Source organism: Phyllosticta citriasiana, assembly GCF_038021145.1.
Source record: "Phyllosticta citriasiana strain CBS 120426 chromosome Unknown IWZ02scaffold_2, whole genome shotgun sequence".
Taxonomy (NCBI): domain Eukaryota; kingdom Fungi; phylum Ascomycota; class Dothideomycetes; order Botryosphaeriales; family Phyllostictaceae; genus Phyllosticta; species Phyllosticta citriasiana.
Window position 1 is genome coordinate 2,721,559 of NW_027117279.1, and position 12,316 is coordinate 2,733,874.

General features: G+C 49.6%; 4 protein-coding genes across 4 annotated transcripts; all 4 read right to left on the reverse strand.

Annotated features, from left to right (window-relative positions):
* Positions 1–6,259: 6,259 nt before the first annotated feature.
* On the reverse strand, positions 6,260–6,709 carry IWZ02DRAFT_443432 (uncharacterized protein). Its single transcript, XM_066767022.1, has one exon. It carries the CDS (start codon positions 6,658–6,660, stop codon positions 6,430–6,432), a length of 231 nt encoding a protein of 76 aa, XP_066626633.1. The 5' UTR covers positions 6,661–6,709; the 3' UTR covers positions 6,260–6,429.
* A 1,023-nt stretch (positions 6,710–7,732) lies between these two features.
* On the reverse strand, positions 7,733–8,625 carry IWZ02DRAFT_144960 (uncharacterized protein). The gene has a single exon (XM_066761820.1). It carries the CDS (start codon positions 8,519–8,521, stop codon positions 7,826–7,828), a length of 696 nt encoding a protein of 231 aa, XP_066626634.1. The 5' UTR covers positions 8,522–8,625; the 3' UTR covers positions 7,733–7,825.
* Positions 8,626–9,413, reverse strand: IWZ02DRAFT_512371 (ankyrin repeat-containing domain protein; the record flags this gene model as incomplete). Its single annotated transcript, XM_066770560.1, has 2 exons — positions 8,626–8,727; positions 8,780–9,413. Coding segments are annotated over 2 exons (666 nt in total), but the record flags the coding sequence as incomplete, so codon positions are not given.
* Positions 9,414–10,457: 1,044 nt separating this feature from the next.
* IWZ02DRAFT_430437 (uncharacterized protein) lies at positions 10,458–11,826 on the reverse strand (the record flags this gene model as incomplete). The annotated part of the gene is made up of 3 exons (XM_066766071.1): positions 10,458–10,883; positions 10,923–11,793; positions 11,819–11,826. The coding sequence occupies 3 exons, from the start codon at positions 11,824–11,826 to the stop codon at positions 10,458–10,460; spliced, it is 1,305 nt and encodes a 434-aa protein (XP_066626636.1).
* Between the last annotated feature and the right edge of the window lie 490 nt (positions 11,827–12,316).

Below are 12,316 nucleotides of genomic sequence, written 5' to 3' on the forward strand. Positions count from 1 at the left end.
TGCACCTATGCGCTGGGTCCGCTGGAGGCCGTGAGAAATTTGCTTTGGGCTCGAAACAAAGCATGGCTTCGGCGTTGGGCAAGAGTCTCTTGAATTTTTTGTTCGTGTTGTGACAGTCGACGTCGCAATGGAAATCACGAAAAAAGACGGCTTTTTGCACTACGGCTGGACTCGGGTGCTGCTGCGCACGACTGCAGCAGACCGGGGGAGCCGTTGTTCCCCGTCGCGGACGAATTCAGAGAGCCAATGTTTCTTTTCGCGCCAGCGGTGGCAAGTCGCTTGTCACTGCCCCGAGTTTCCTTTTGTTGAAGAAAAGTCTGAGGGCTGGGGCTGCTTTGGCTGATCGGGAGACGACAGCGCTGTGAGTGAATATGGTATGTGCGAGGCTGAGGGGTCACAAAGAGCTGAGTGAAGCGTGGCTTACAGAAGGCTTGCAGTAGAGCCGCAACACCAGGGCTCAAAACTCAGCGGTACAACCTGCACATCACGCTGCGCCCACGCAAGAGTGGAGCATGTTGCCGGGCGACAGAAACCTCTGGGTTGTACAAGCAACTCTTTGGAAAAATACGGGCTGATCGTCTCTTTCCTCGCTCTCTCATCTTCCACTCTTTTGTGCTAGGTCCGGACGAGCTTGCATGAAATCGTGGATAACACTTTCGAGCTGTTTCACGACTGCCATGCTGCTGAGCTTGCATTTTCGCATTTGGACGATGATTGATTCCTTTTGCGACCACGGTATTTCTTGAGCCTGATCTGGCTGGTTACTGTCTGCTCATCTCCCATTTCACTTCCATCCGGGTGCATCGTTCAGTGCCTTCTGAAGACTTCTTGACGAAGGCAGGGGCTTCCATTTTTGCACTGTCTCCAGTGGACGCATCCAAACACGTGACAACCTTGTTCGTCCCGACACTATTCCTGCCACTGCGGACGGTGACTTAGACCTAGAGACCACATCCTCGATCACTTCTCAAAATGCCGAGTGCGACAGATCTTGTAAGAATGGCCCCCCTTGGTGATTAAGCTGTCATTGGAACATCTTTCTCTCGTTACTCATCCGATATCGACTGTCCGTGTCCATTCCGTCAGAGTTTAGACATTTCTTCGACCTGATTGCCGACTCCGCCAACGGAGACGTTATCATGACTATTCGGACGTTATTATGACTATTCGGACGCCGTTTTGCGAAAATCCAGGACTGTGGCCCGAAGTCAGACCTCCACAGCAAACCATCCGTAGACGTTGGCAAACATGGCGACACAAGGTTTTCCTGAAGATGGATACCAAAGTAAGGGCTATACTCTGTGGAATTCGCTCGGCCCACAACAAAATCTTCAAGGTGTCACGGGAATCAATTCTCAGGTTCCCACGCCGTAAGATCTTCTTAAAGCTGAGTTCCAAATTAAGAGACATGCTCTCTGGAATTTGCTCGGCCCTCGATGAAACAATAGAGGTGCTGCGGAAATCGATTCGTTGGCTCCGACGCCGGGAGCGAGACGAAGAAACTCCACCAAGCAGTACCTCGGATTCGACTTCAACTGAGAAGAAAGCGTCTGTTGAGCCCACGTTTTGCGTTGCCAGACCTCGACGCTTATTCCGCCCATGGATGTCAATATTTTCTAGTATCAAGTTCTCCCTGTATCAGTCGGAAGAGTTCACACAAGAGTATTGACAAACATCGAGAACCACGAACAGTGCTGTCAATATCACGATGGAGATACCGGAACCCCCAAGACTTGCGATGCCATGGCGGAGTTTTGTGTGGTTCGCCCTGGAACTCGGTGCTGACCCTTATGATTTCGATTTCGGACCGCAAAAATCGGAGTGTAAGCTTGAATGCAAGGACGGGATTTTTGCAGAAATTACTTTTGTCCATCTCTCGAAGCAAGGCGATGACTGGAATGTCGCACTCAATCACAACTCCACCCATAAATTCTCGATTCGAGCAGCACTTGCCTGGAACAACACAATGTGTTTCGACCGCGGAAACTCAATAGTCTGTCGCAGTCTAGCTGGATCATCACTAAGCTCTAGTCAGTTGAAATAAAAGGGAAGCGGAAATATCGACGTCCATGGACAGGGTAAACTGTGTTTCGATCTTTTCTCTTCGCCTCGCTGTGATTACGGTATCTCGATGACTTTTCGATCTATCGAGACAACAGCGGCGACTTCTTCAATAACATAGACTTGAAGTGCCGATCAAAACATGCCGCCGCCATTACCTGGATATTCTACCTGGAAGGGATATACAGCACGCAGCTCAAATTGTATATCAGTCAAGGAATCCTGAGTGCTCAAGAAAGAAGCCTTCTTTTTCTCTCATCTTGACGATGAAGGACTGGACGATGAAGACAAGTTGGAGAAAAAGTTGGCAAACATTGTGGCCGGAATACCCGATGAATTACACGGAACGATGTCCATTCCCGAGGAAGGGGCATCTCTTGAGACTGGCATACCGACTCTCGCGGACCGAATTCTTAGAATTCTTCGCGCTGAGTTCAAGTCATCTTCGTACCGCAGGAAGATGCTTGAGATTCTTGAGATCATCCGCAGCATACTAAGCCTGGGTGAAGACCTGTCATCCGACTCTTCTGCTGTCGATGAGGACTCAGCAAGTTGGAACAATTGTACCAGCACCATTCGTTTACCAGATCATCCGAAGACTACCACATATTTTGCCCAGACAATGAGGAAGTCTTGAATCAGCTCAAAGCACACCTTATCTTCTCAGAACTAGATGAGCACTTCAATCCTCACAACAGGGAGGATATCGTGGAGGAAAAGCATTTTCCTTCCCACGAATCAGAGCTCATGGCACATATTATCCTTGTCTTGCAGGATTGGCAACATTTGCACAGAACACGTTGGGAGCTGCCTCAAAAAACTATTTTCATCATTTTCCAATGCTGTAATTCTTTGAGAGGCCGAAATCCAGACCCGAAAATAGTAATATCTTGCTTGAGAAAGTTGGAGGCACTCGCCAAGGCAGGCATTTTCAACGCACCCAAGGAAGGGGCTGTTGAATCGCTGTTAAACAATTACCATCCGATGTGTCCTCGTGTAGTCTACTTTGTTTGATACAATTCAGCTAATAGAATTTCGGACCAAGCTGCTTCGATCCCACTGTCGCATGCGTCAACTTCGAGCATTATTCCAGGGATACAAGAGAAGACAGCGGGAATATCGGCCACAGCAGATGCCACCGGGAATGAAGACTGCCTGAGTGCAGCCGCGCGAAAGACAACTCCCTCAATGCTGTTGAGGCAGTGAATCATAGCTCTCAAGGTCTGGCTGCAGTGCCAGAATCGGTCATCCCGCTTGACACAACTGTTTTTCGGCTCCTCTTCTAGTGCGACAACAAAATTTCGACTGCGGCCCTGCGCAAGAGACATGACAACTTCAACTGACTCCAGCAATTTCGTTGAAACGAATTGGATTTAATCCATGAGACGCAAACTCGAGTTGTTCCGAGCGGACGCACCAATCCCCTGACGCTTGATTCCGACTTCTTGCCTGACCACTATTCGCTTTTATTCGAACATGTGTCAAGAAGCAGGAAATGGGTCCAGTGGGCCGAATATACGCGTATCTCTTTCCTTCAACTTTCACGTCAAGTGTTCGAGATCGGACTTTTTTAGAAGGCGGAAGGAGCCATTCGGTGTTAGCGATGGATGCTTTCGCGCCGCAGTGGAAAGGTGATCAAGAAGCCTCCTCTTCTCACATTAACAACGCCTGCAGAAACCGAATTGATGTCAAATTGATCCAGAGCGACGCAGCAGGACAAGGCGAATTCGAAAATGAAAGCTTGCAGCAAGGTCTCAACGTGCACGTCTTCTAGCCTGTCCCCACCGAGATCTGGGTCGACTTGGTCCAAGCACGGATCTCATCTTCAAAGCATCCAATCATTACTCATCCTGTCAAACCAAAAGTTCCGAGTCGGAGGGGCATGGCATCGATGCGGTCAAAATCACGAGTCGCGAAGAAGGCACAGTGGATGTCAGACGAAATGGCGACTCCATATTTTGTAGCACAGCGGGTGCAGAAACAATGAGACGTCCCTTAGGAAGCGGCCTTCGGCCATCACAACTGCGCCTAGGGAGCAGTCATCTATTATCATCACCGCCGTGACACCGAAGGAACAGCCGTTGACTACGTTCTTTCTCCTACCGACGCATCCTCGGAGCCTTCTGCCGACAACCGCTGTTAGGGCAGGCTTTGATTCGTCCGTGAGTAGATTTTTCATCTGATTATCGGAGGGCCTGCCTGCTCAAAGGCTGATCTGAGCAGTCGATTGGCGGGTGGGCCCGGTCCGGAGTGGGTACAAGCTTCGGAGCGTGCTCCGCAGTTCAAGAACAAAGCAAAGATAAGTGGGTAAATACTAAGGGCTCGGGGTGACCCACAGGGACAGAGGACCAAAAAAGGCTTTTGTGTTGCCGCTGTTGCTCTTCAGCCTCTCCCGTATTGATTCTCCGCCTGGCAGCGAGCGCAGGCCAGCTGCTGCCACGCAGATCAAATCAAGACGCTGAGTTGGACAGTGGGCCGCGCAATATCAACGGACAAACCGTGGAGGCTTGCATTTCTTTTGCGACCCACTATGCACAGTTAAAAAAGAGTTCTCTGCTCGTTGAATTCCGAGCTCTTCAGAGAAATCGAAGTCTCTCTTTCAGTCATTAGAGGCGCTGGGCTCTGCTGGTCCGTCCTGAGCTCAAAAACCACCGATTTCAATCTGCTGACTCGGCAACTAAGCCTCCAAAATGGCGAGCGCAACCGATATTGTAAGTCTCTTGCGATGGCATTGAAAATTTTGGCTTATTAATGAAGATCACTTATGTTGGTGTACCGCTAACGGTGATGGGCATCATGCCAATCCTGTGGAACTTTTGCAAAGCCTTTTGGATCCGCTTCAGACTGTCACAAACCATCCCGTGGGAGCTTAGACCTTTTTACACGCTGTCTGCAGATGGTGCAAACGGAGAAGTCACTGTTGTCATTAACTCAATCAGTTGCGTCCACCCTGGACTTTGGCCAGACGAACTCAAAAGAACTGGAGTACAGTGTAACCTTTCCCCTGGAACTAGGTTTAAGAGGTGGTCGCATAGGGTGTTTTATCGCTTGTTATACAAGTGCGAGCCGATGCACAAGAAGCTTTCTTCCGTGTGGAACAAGATTATGTCCAGGTGGAGCATCCGCGAGCGCGTAGCCTTCAGTGACACTGACGCTGACAACCATGTCGGAAAATACATGAGAGAAAACCCAAGCCTGCCCGCGGTCTGGACTTGGAACAACAATAACTCTTTGGAACCAGAACCGTTCTGCTTGAGTGAACCGGATCTCTTGTTTCGGCCATGGATGGCAGTGGCAGCCAAACTCGGGCTTTGCGTCCACAAGGAGTCGGAGTACAGCCATGGACTGTTCTTGAAGCGGCCTGCCTTGCGATTCACCGTCAGCACGGATATGGAGATCCCCAAGAATCCAGAATTGGCTATGGACGGAACAGATTTCCTGTGGTTAGCTCTTGCACTCGGCGTCGACCCCTTCTTCTTCGACCCGACGAAGCCGAACTTCAACGGCGAAAGTCTTCGCAGTTATTCGAAGTCGGTTATGCGCTTCCTCGAGATTGATGGCGATTGGTATTTCGAGATTACGAGAGACGCCAAGAAGCAGCAGCATTCGATTCGACGGGCACTTGCTTGGGTCAATGTCATGTGCTCCGAACGCGACGGGAACGTCTACTGCCGACCACTGCGGTCACCGAAAAGCGACGAGACTCCGCTGACCAAACAATCTTTTCACCTGAAACATTTCCAGCCATTCAAGTATCAGCATTCAAATCCTGCGAACAATCGGCGCGCTCTCGCCGCAGCTCTTTCTTGGGGCCTTTATGAATACTTTGAGCCCGTCAGTCAATGGATGGTGGAGATCCAGGAGCGAAGCTTGTGCTATCTGTACGGCCTCGAAAAGTCAGGAGCCCTGTTGAAAAAGCTCGGAGCACTTTTCTGCAGGAATAAAGTCGTGGTCGCGGTCTACAATGGACCCCCCAATTCATCAGACGTCGCTTCCGAGGCTCCGACGGCGGACCCAATTGAATATCACATGATCGAATTTACCGGAATACCCATCGCGATGGGGGAGGAGGGTAATGACGAAAATGAAGAGGGCCGATGTATGGAACTCATTGAGAAAACACAAGGCCGGGACGAAGAGAACCAGGAGAAAGGTCGCTCAGCCAGAGCTCCTCGTAAAGAGATCATAGGCCAGGAGGTGAACAGATCCGACGTAGAATGGTTCCACCAGCGTCTGAACCAAGCATTTGAGAGATCTGAATATGTGCAGAAATCTCATCACGTTGGGATGACTCTCAGACGCATTGGAGAAAGAATCAGAGCGCGCCGGGACACCTTTGCTTTAAGCAATCGGGACTTTGTAACATGACTAGAAGAGGATTTTCCACAACTTAAAGAGGAAGCTAAGCCGCCACCACTCCAGCCTGGACTGTATTGCATGCCAATTGGCGGCGGCCGCTGGGAACCAGATTCCCTCACAGAGACATTGTGGAACCACGAGAAATTTCAAGAGCTTCGGGAATCGCTCGATGAGTATCGGAGCACCCAGACAGAAGAACAGGAGGGCGAATGGGGTGAAGACATGGAGTTTTTGGCGCATGTAATCTTGGGTTGCCAACTTTGGGGCATGCGACAGTGCGAACCGTGGGAATTCCAAGAGACTTCAGTGTCGGATTTGCAGCAGATACGTCAGGGTCTGGAGGATTGCGACTACAGTGACATCGATGACTTGTGTCACCTCTTGGAAGAGGCTGCTGGGCGTGCCGAGAGCGGCTTTTACACCGCGTCTAAGGAACCCATCTGCGACCTGCTTGACAAGTTCCGGAGCAAGGGGACGGTGTATTTGATTTGATTCCTTGTTGTACATAAAGCATTTGTGGAGTAGCATGAAACGAATCGCTTGAAATTGTTGAGTAGGGAACTTAGTAGAAAAATGAGTTCTAAGTCAGCAGTTAATATCATCGTGACCCAGTCTTCCAGCATCTTCAAAGAGCCACAAAGATATCTGGCGGGTCTGTCGTCCAGTGTATCACTCTCCCCTGGCATCTCTCTCAACCGAAGAAAATGCTCTAAAGAAGACTCCTCATGGTATCTCTGGAATCTTCCTTCCCACGGAATCTGCACCTCTTGCAAGCCAGCCCAAGGTTTCAGCGATTGTTGCGTGTGTTGTTCTACCAACAGCCACTGCTGGATGTCCAAAAACTTCTCTGCAGCGGCAAAAGCACTCCTGATCTAATCTTCGTAGATGTACGTGATTTTGGCTCCTCCTCTGACCAGACAATCAACCAAATCCAGCCGTCCCGCTGAGCAAGCTGCCATCAGGGGACTTCCGTCCGGACAGCCTTCTTTGTCGATGTCTACGCCGTGTTCGATTAAGAGAACGATGGAGTCGACGTCTTCCAGCAAGGAAGCTTGACAAAGTCGAGTCAACCTCTGCTTTTTCTCTCGACGTCCATCATGTTTCTGCATTTCCGGATGCTTGGTCTCAAACTTAAGCGCTTTCTTGATTAGGAGAATCTGCCCGGGTGCCATCAGCACATCGAACTCGTGGGAATAGCACACTTGGCCGTCGTTGCTGCCAGGGAGTCCTGGGGTCGAGCTCGACGTTAGGCTACAAAACTTCCGCGGTTCTGTCTCACGTGCTACCAACCGTTAAACCCGATCCTGAACCGGATATCTCCTCTTGATGAGAAATCTTACGATTTTAGCACTCTTGTCGCCTTTCTGGATCGGATTCAAAGAAGACCTTTTACATTCTTTCCAGTTTAAAAGGTCGAATCAGCGCCAAACTCTTCCAGATCGCCCAGAGACTCAAATGAGCCACGAAAAAGAGCCACGAGTGCAGCAGTGCTCAGAATACCTGCTCGAGCATGTGAATTCGCGCCTTTCTTGAGCAGAAGTTCAACTGCGTCCGATTGACCAAGCCAGCTGGCGTGAAAAACCGGTGGGGCGTATTCATCGGCGACATTCGTTCCCGCTCCAGCTTCTAAAAGGAGTCCGGTGCAGGTCAGGTTCTTAGTGTGAAAAGCGGTAACCAGTGGAGTCCAGCCTTTTTGAATCTGAAGGCGAGGATTGCGATCTTTAACGACGTATTCTGCCTTCCTTTGGACATTGATGAAAGAGCAAAGAGGACACATATAGACAGCCGAGCTTGATGGGTCGCTTGGTCGTCTCCTACAAGTCGTTGTGTGACCAGTAATCTGGTTCCACTTCAGATACCGATCGAGGTACAATCTCAGACCCGATTCGTTGCTCTTTGCGGCTGCAACATGAAGAGGATGAATGCTGGATCCGACTTCGCGTTGAAACCATATGGGTCTCCGTTCGAGCAAAAGTCTCAGAATGTCGTCGAACTTTGGGCTCGGAGCAGCAAGGTGAGCGGCTTCCAAACCAGGAAACTTGGCGTTCTCACATGTCTCGAACTTGAGTGATGCGTCTCGACCGATGAGAAGGCTCGCCATTTCGGGAAGTTCGTTCTAAAAAGCGGAGACGAGTGACGTGCATCCATAATTCCCAGGGTGTAATGGTCTTGAGTCTTCATTTGCACCAGCGTCAAGCAAGCCTTTGACCAGGCGGGTATCCCCTTTCGTAACAAGCTGCACGAGGGCCTGAGAAAGCGCTGCATCCCTTTGCACCTATAGCTGCGATACTGCGACTGATAGTAGACCTAGTGCTCATTAGTTCAATGGGTCCTCTGAGACCAGAGCTAGAATGCTGACCAATGACCTGTCCAGCTTCGCTTACTGATTCCGCCGTGTATCCGTGGCCAGCTGCAAGAGCGCAAATCTCAGGGGTCATTCCAGCACGATTTGGTATGTGGACTGGGCCTTCTTGCAACAGTGTCGATACAATCGAATCGTGTCCCCCAGAAGCGGCGACGTGTAGTGGTAGATTTCCGGATTGGTCCATCGAAGTAGGTCTTGCTCCACATCTGATTAGCCAATTACAAAGGCTTACTGAGTGTGATGCTGCAAAATGGAGGGGCGAAGTTCTGCATGAAGTGATTGCGTTGACGTTTGCTCCATGAGAAAGTACAATCTTTGCAGATTCAATGCTCTCACGGAGCGCCGCCATGTGCAATGCTGTAACGCCATTTCCAGCGGGGCAGTCGACATTGAAGATGTCCGCTTTGAGAATGTGTCGCAGGGTATCTTTGGTAGATAAGTGGGGGAGGCTACAATCGTGCAGTAGAACTCGGTCCTTTTCGGTGTATTCGTAATTCTCGAGAGTTTGGTCAGATTTCTTGATCAGTGCATTATCCCACGTACACGTCGCTCTCCATAGATCCGGTGGTATATCATCAATCACGCGGAAGACGTCCAAGGCTCCACAATTTGCAGCAATGTGGAGGAAAGTCCTACCACAAGCGTCCTTCTTATTCGTATTTGCATTGTGTCGTAGAAGGGCTGCGAAGTGTTGTGGCTTGTTTGACGAGGCTGGCACGTTCAATACGGTCCTGCCATCAGAACTCAGCGTATCGACATCGAGCCCTTTGCCGAGGAGTAGCTTTTGCACCCGCAGAGGATTTCTCTGAGCATATGTAATGAAGTAATCCTTCTCCGTCTGAAGGATTTATTCGAGAAAAGTCCTGAAGAGGGGGCTTTCCCAGAAGAAGTTCAAAAATAGTGCTGCTGCAATCTCCGAAGCAAGCAGTCTCAAGCGGGGTGTGTTTCATCAAATGTCGAGCGTTGATATCGTGTGGATGAAGTCCTCTTGACAAAAGACATTGAATTACATCTAAATCTTGAGAAGAGACAGCTGCTTCCAATGGATTTGGTCCAAAGCCCGTATTTTGCAAATGTAGCGCCTGTCGTATGAAAATAACGCAAAGGACCTGAACTATCTTAAAATGGCCTGGGCAAGAATATAGCCGTTCTCCCACGTTTCGGTTCGTTCAATCAGAAATAGCATGGCGTCTTTCGAGAACATGTAGACCGCATGAGACAGCGGGGTCTTGCCAACGAAGCATCGAGACTCCAGAAATTTTGTGGTCCCAGTATCTAGAGCAAAAAGAGCTCTCGGAATTCTCGTGTCGTATCTTTGCGCCGTGAGATGCCAAACGCTGCAGCCAGAGTCGTCTACTGCGGCCAAATCCGCACCGGAATCCAAAATCAAGGACAGGCTTTTGGGGTTGCTTTTGGAAGAATTGCAGTGGTGCAGTGCGGTTCTGCCTTTGTTGTAAGTCTTTTTCACGCTTGCTTAAGAATGGATCAGGATGCTCAGGGCCTCAGTAGATCCTTCTGACGCAGCCCTATGTAAGGCTGTCTCATCTAAGGCATTAGCTGCCTCTATGTTGATGTCGGAATGCTGAAAAAGTCTGCGTAAATGTTCGATTCGATTTACAGCCGCGGCGGTAACAAGTTGATCTCGTAATCGTTCTCTTGCTTGAGCCTGTGGCTACGCAACTTCAGACTTGGCCTTTTCGACATGACTTTGTTGACCTTTGAGGTGTCTTTTCTTCAGACTATTGTATTGAGCTCTCAGCCTGATGGGTACCCATTCATCAATCGCTTGAAGGATGAGTCCAAAATCAGCAATCTTATCGACGCGGTACCTTCTTGACAATAAACCCTCCAAGTTATTTAGATCCTGTTGGTCAATTCGCGCACCAGAAGTTCCGACCAGGGAAATGAGGTCGAGAATCTCCTTCATCAATGTTCCACCAAAAAGATCGCTTCGCAAGACAACATTCATGGTGCTGATTTCTTGCTCTGTGAGCCTCTTGGGTACGTTGTAGGAACAAGCTGCCCCTGCTTCGAGGAGAATTATGACAGTCGACGTCGTTGTTGCGAATTCTCGGATAATCCGGCTCCAAACGTTGTTCTTGAAAGAATCATATATGCCCCTGAGTGCTCAGTGCACAAGAGTGCCAAAGTCACTTATTTGGTTCGGATCGCAGCCGGACTTCAAAAGCCAGTCCATGACTTCTTTTGGAAAGCAGAGCATTGCAGCAAAATGCAATGGACTTGCGCTGGAGACGGCCAGAGTATATCGCTGAAATGCTGAAGGACCGAGGCGATTCAATACATGAGACTGGGCTGCTCTGTAGATAGCTAATTCTTGGGCCCAAGAAACAAAGCTGGAACTCTCTGATGGATCAAACAGGATCTTCGCTTCCTCCAAGACCCCAGTACGATTATAGATTTTTTGATTCCAGGCTTGAAAGTTGACGACGAATTTCCTGAAAGGATACTGTTTCTGTCGATTCTCCATCTCTTCATGGCTCTTTGCCAAACCCCACCCGAGATTCTGCAAATTCAAATACCTCAACTTCTTTGTAACGAGTATCGCTCCGCAAGCGATTGGATCTTTGAGTACGCTGTATGGCGCCAGAAGATTATTCTTGGATGAATCGATTAAGCGAAAGTACTCCTTGACGGTGAAATGAGAGACTTCTAGGGACTTCTCATCCACTGATTTGTGCACCAAGCTTCCACAAGATATTAGAATCTCTTCCTCATCAGGGACGGCTTCAATATCACAATGGGTCGTTCCATCTTTAAGTGTAAGTGCTTCGCAAAAAGCAGTGGTCTCGATTTTGGGCTCATTGAGTAGCCATATGAGTGTCGCCTGGACCAACTCGCTGGTCTCAGTACCGCGCTGGTTTACTCTCTCAAGAATGCGCTCATATGTTGCAAAGAGGATAGGTGGAAGATTTTGCAAGTCCTTGCGCCGCACTGCATCAAAGGGAAGCTCACAAAGGCAGTCCAGTTGACAAGCAACCCATCGAAACCTTGGAACCAGGTGTTTGTACAGACCAGTGCATTGGGGATTAGTTCCCAAACCCGGGGGAATTGAACGTACGTGCCAGCTGCTTCGACGATCTCGTTCCGGAGATCTGGATTCCTGATGCGTAGCTTTCGTTTATGAGTCCGAAAGCATGGTCTGACCAAAGACGAAGGACCAAGGGACAGAAGAGGAATGAGAAGGGAGCAGCCTCACAGATCAGCCTCGAGGATGGAAATTGTCACAGCCTCTATAGCCTGGAGGCTCTGCTGCCTGCATGATGGCTTAGACGAGCTCAGTCGCATCAGCAAGTCGACCATGGCGTCCTTCAATGCGGTTTGGAAAGCTGCAGGTTCTGCTTGCGCCCAGCTGGCAAGGCATCCGGTAGCGCAGCCAAGCACATTTTCGTCATCTTCTTCCTCCCCTACTTATCATGCACAGAGCTCAGCCTTGCAGATCACGAATCAGACCTGGGTGTTTCGACAGCTGCGAGGCTGGGACGGCGTTCACGAGGAGAAAAGGTCTCATGC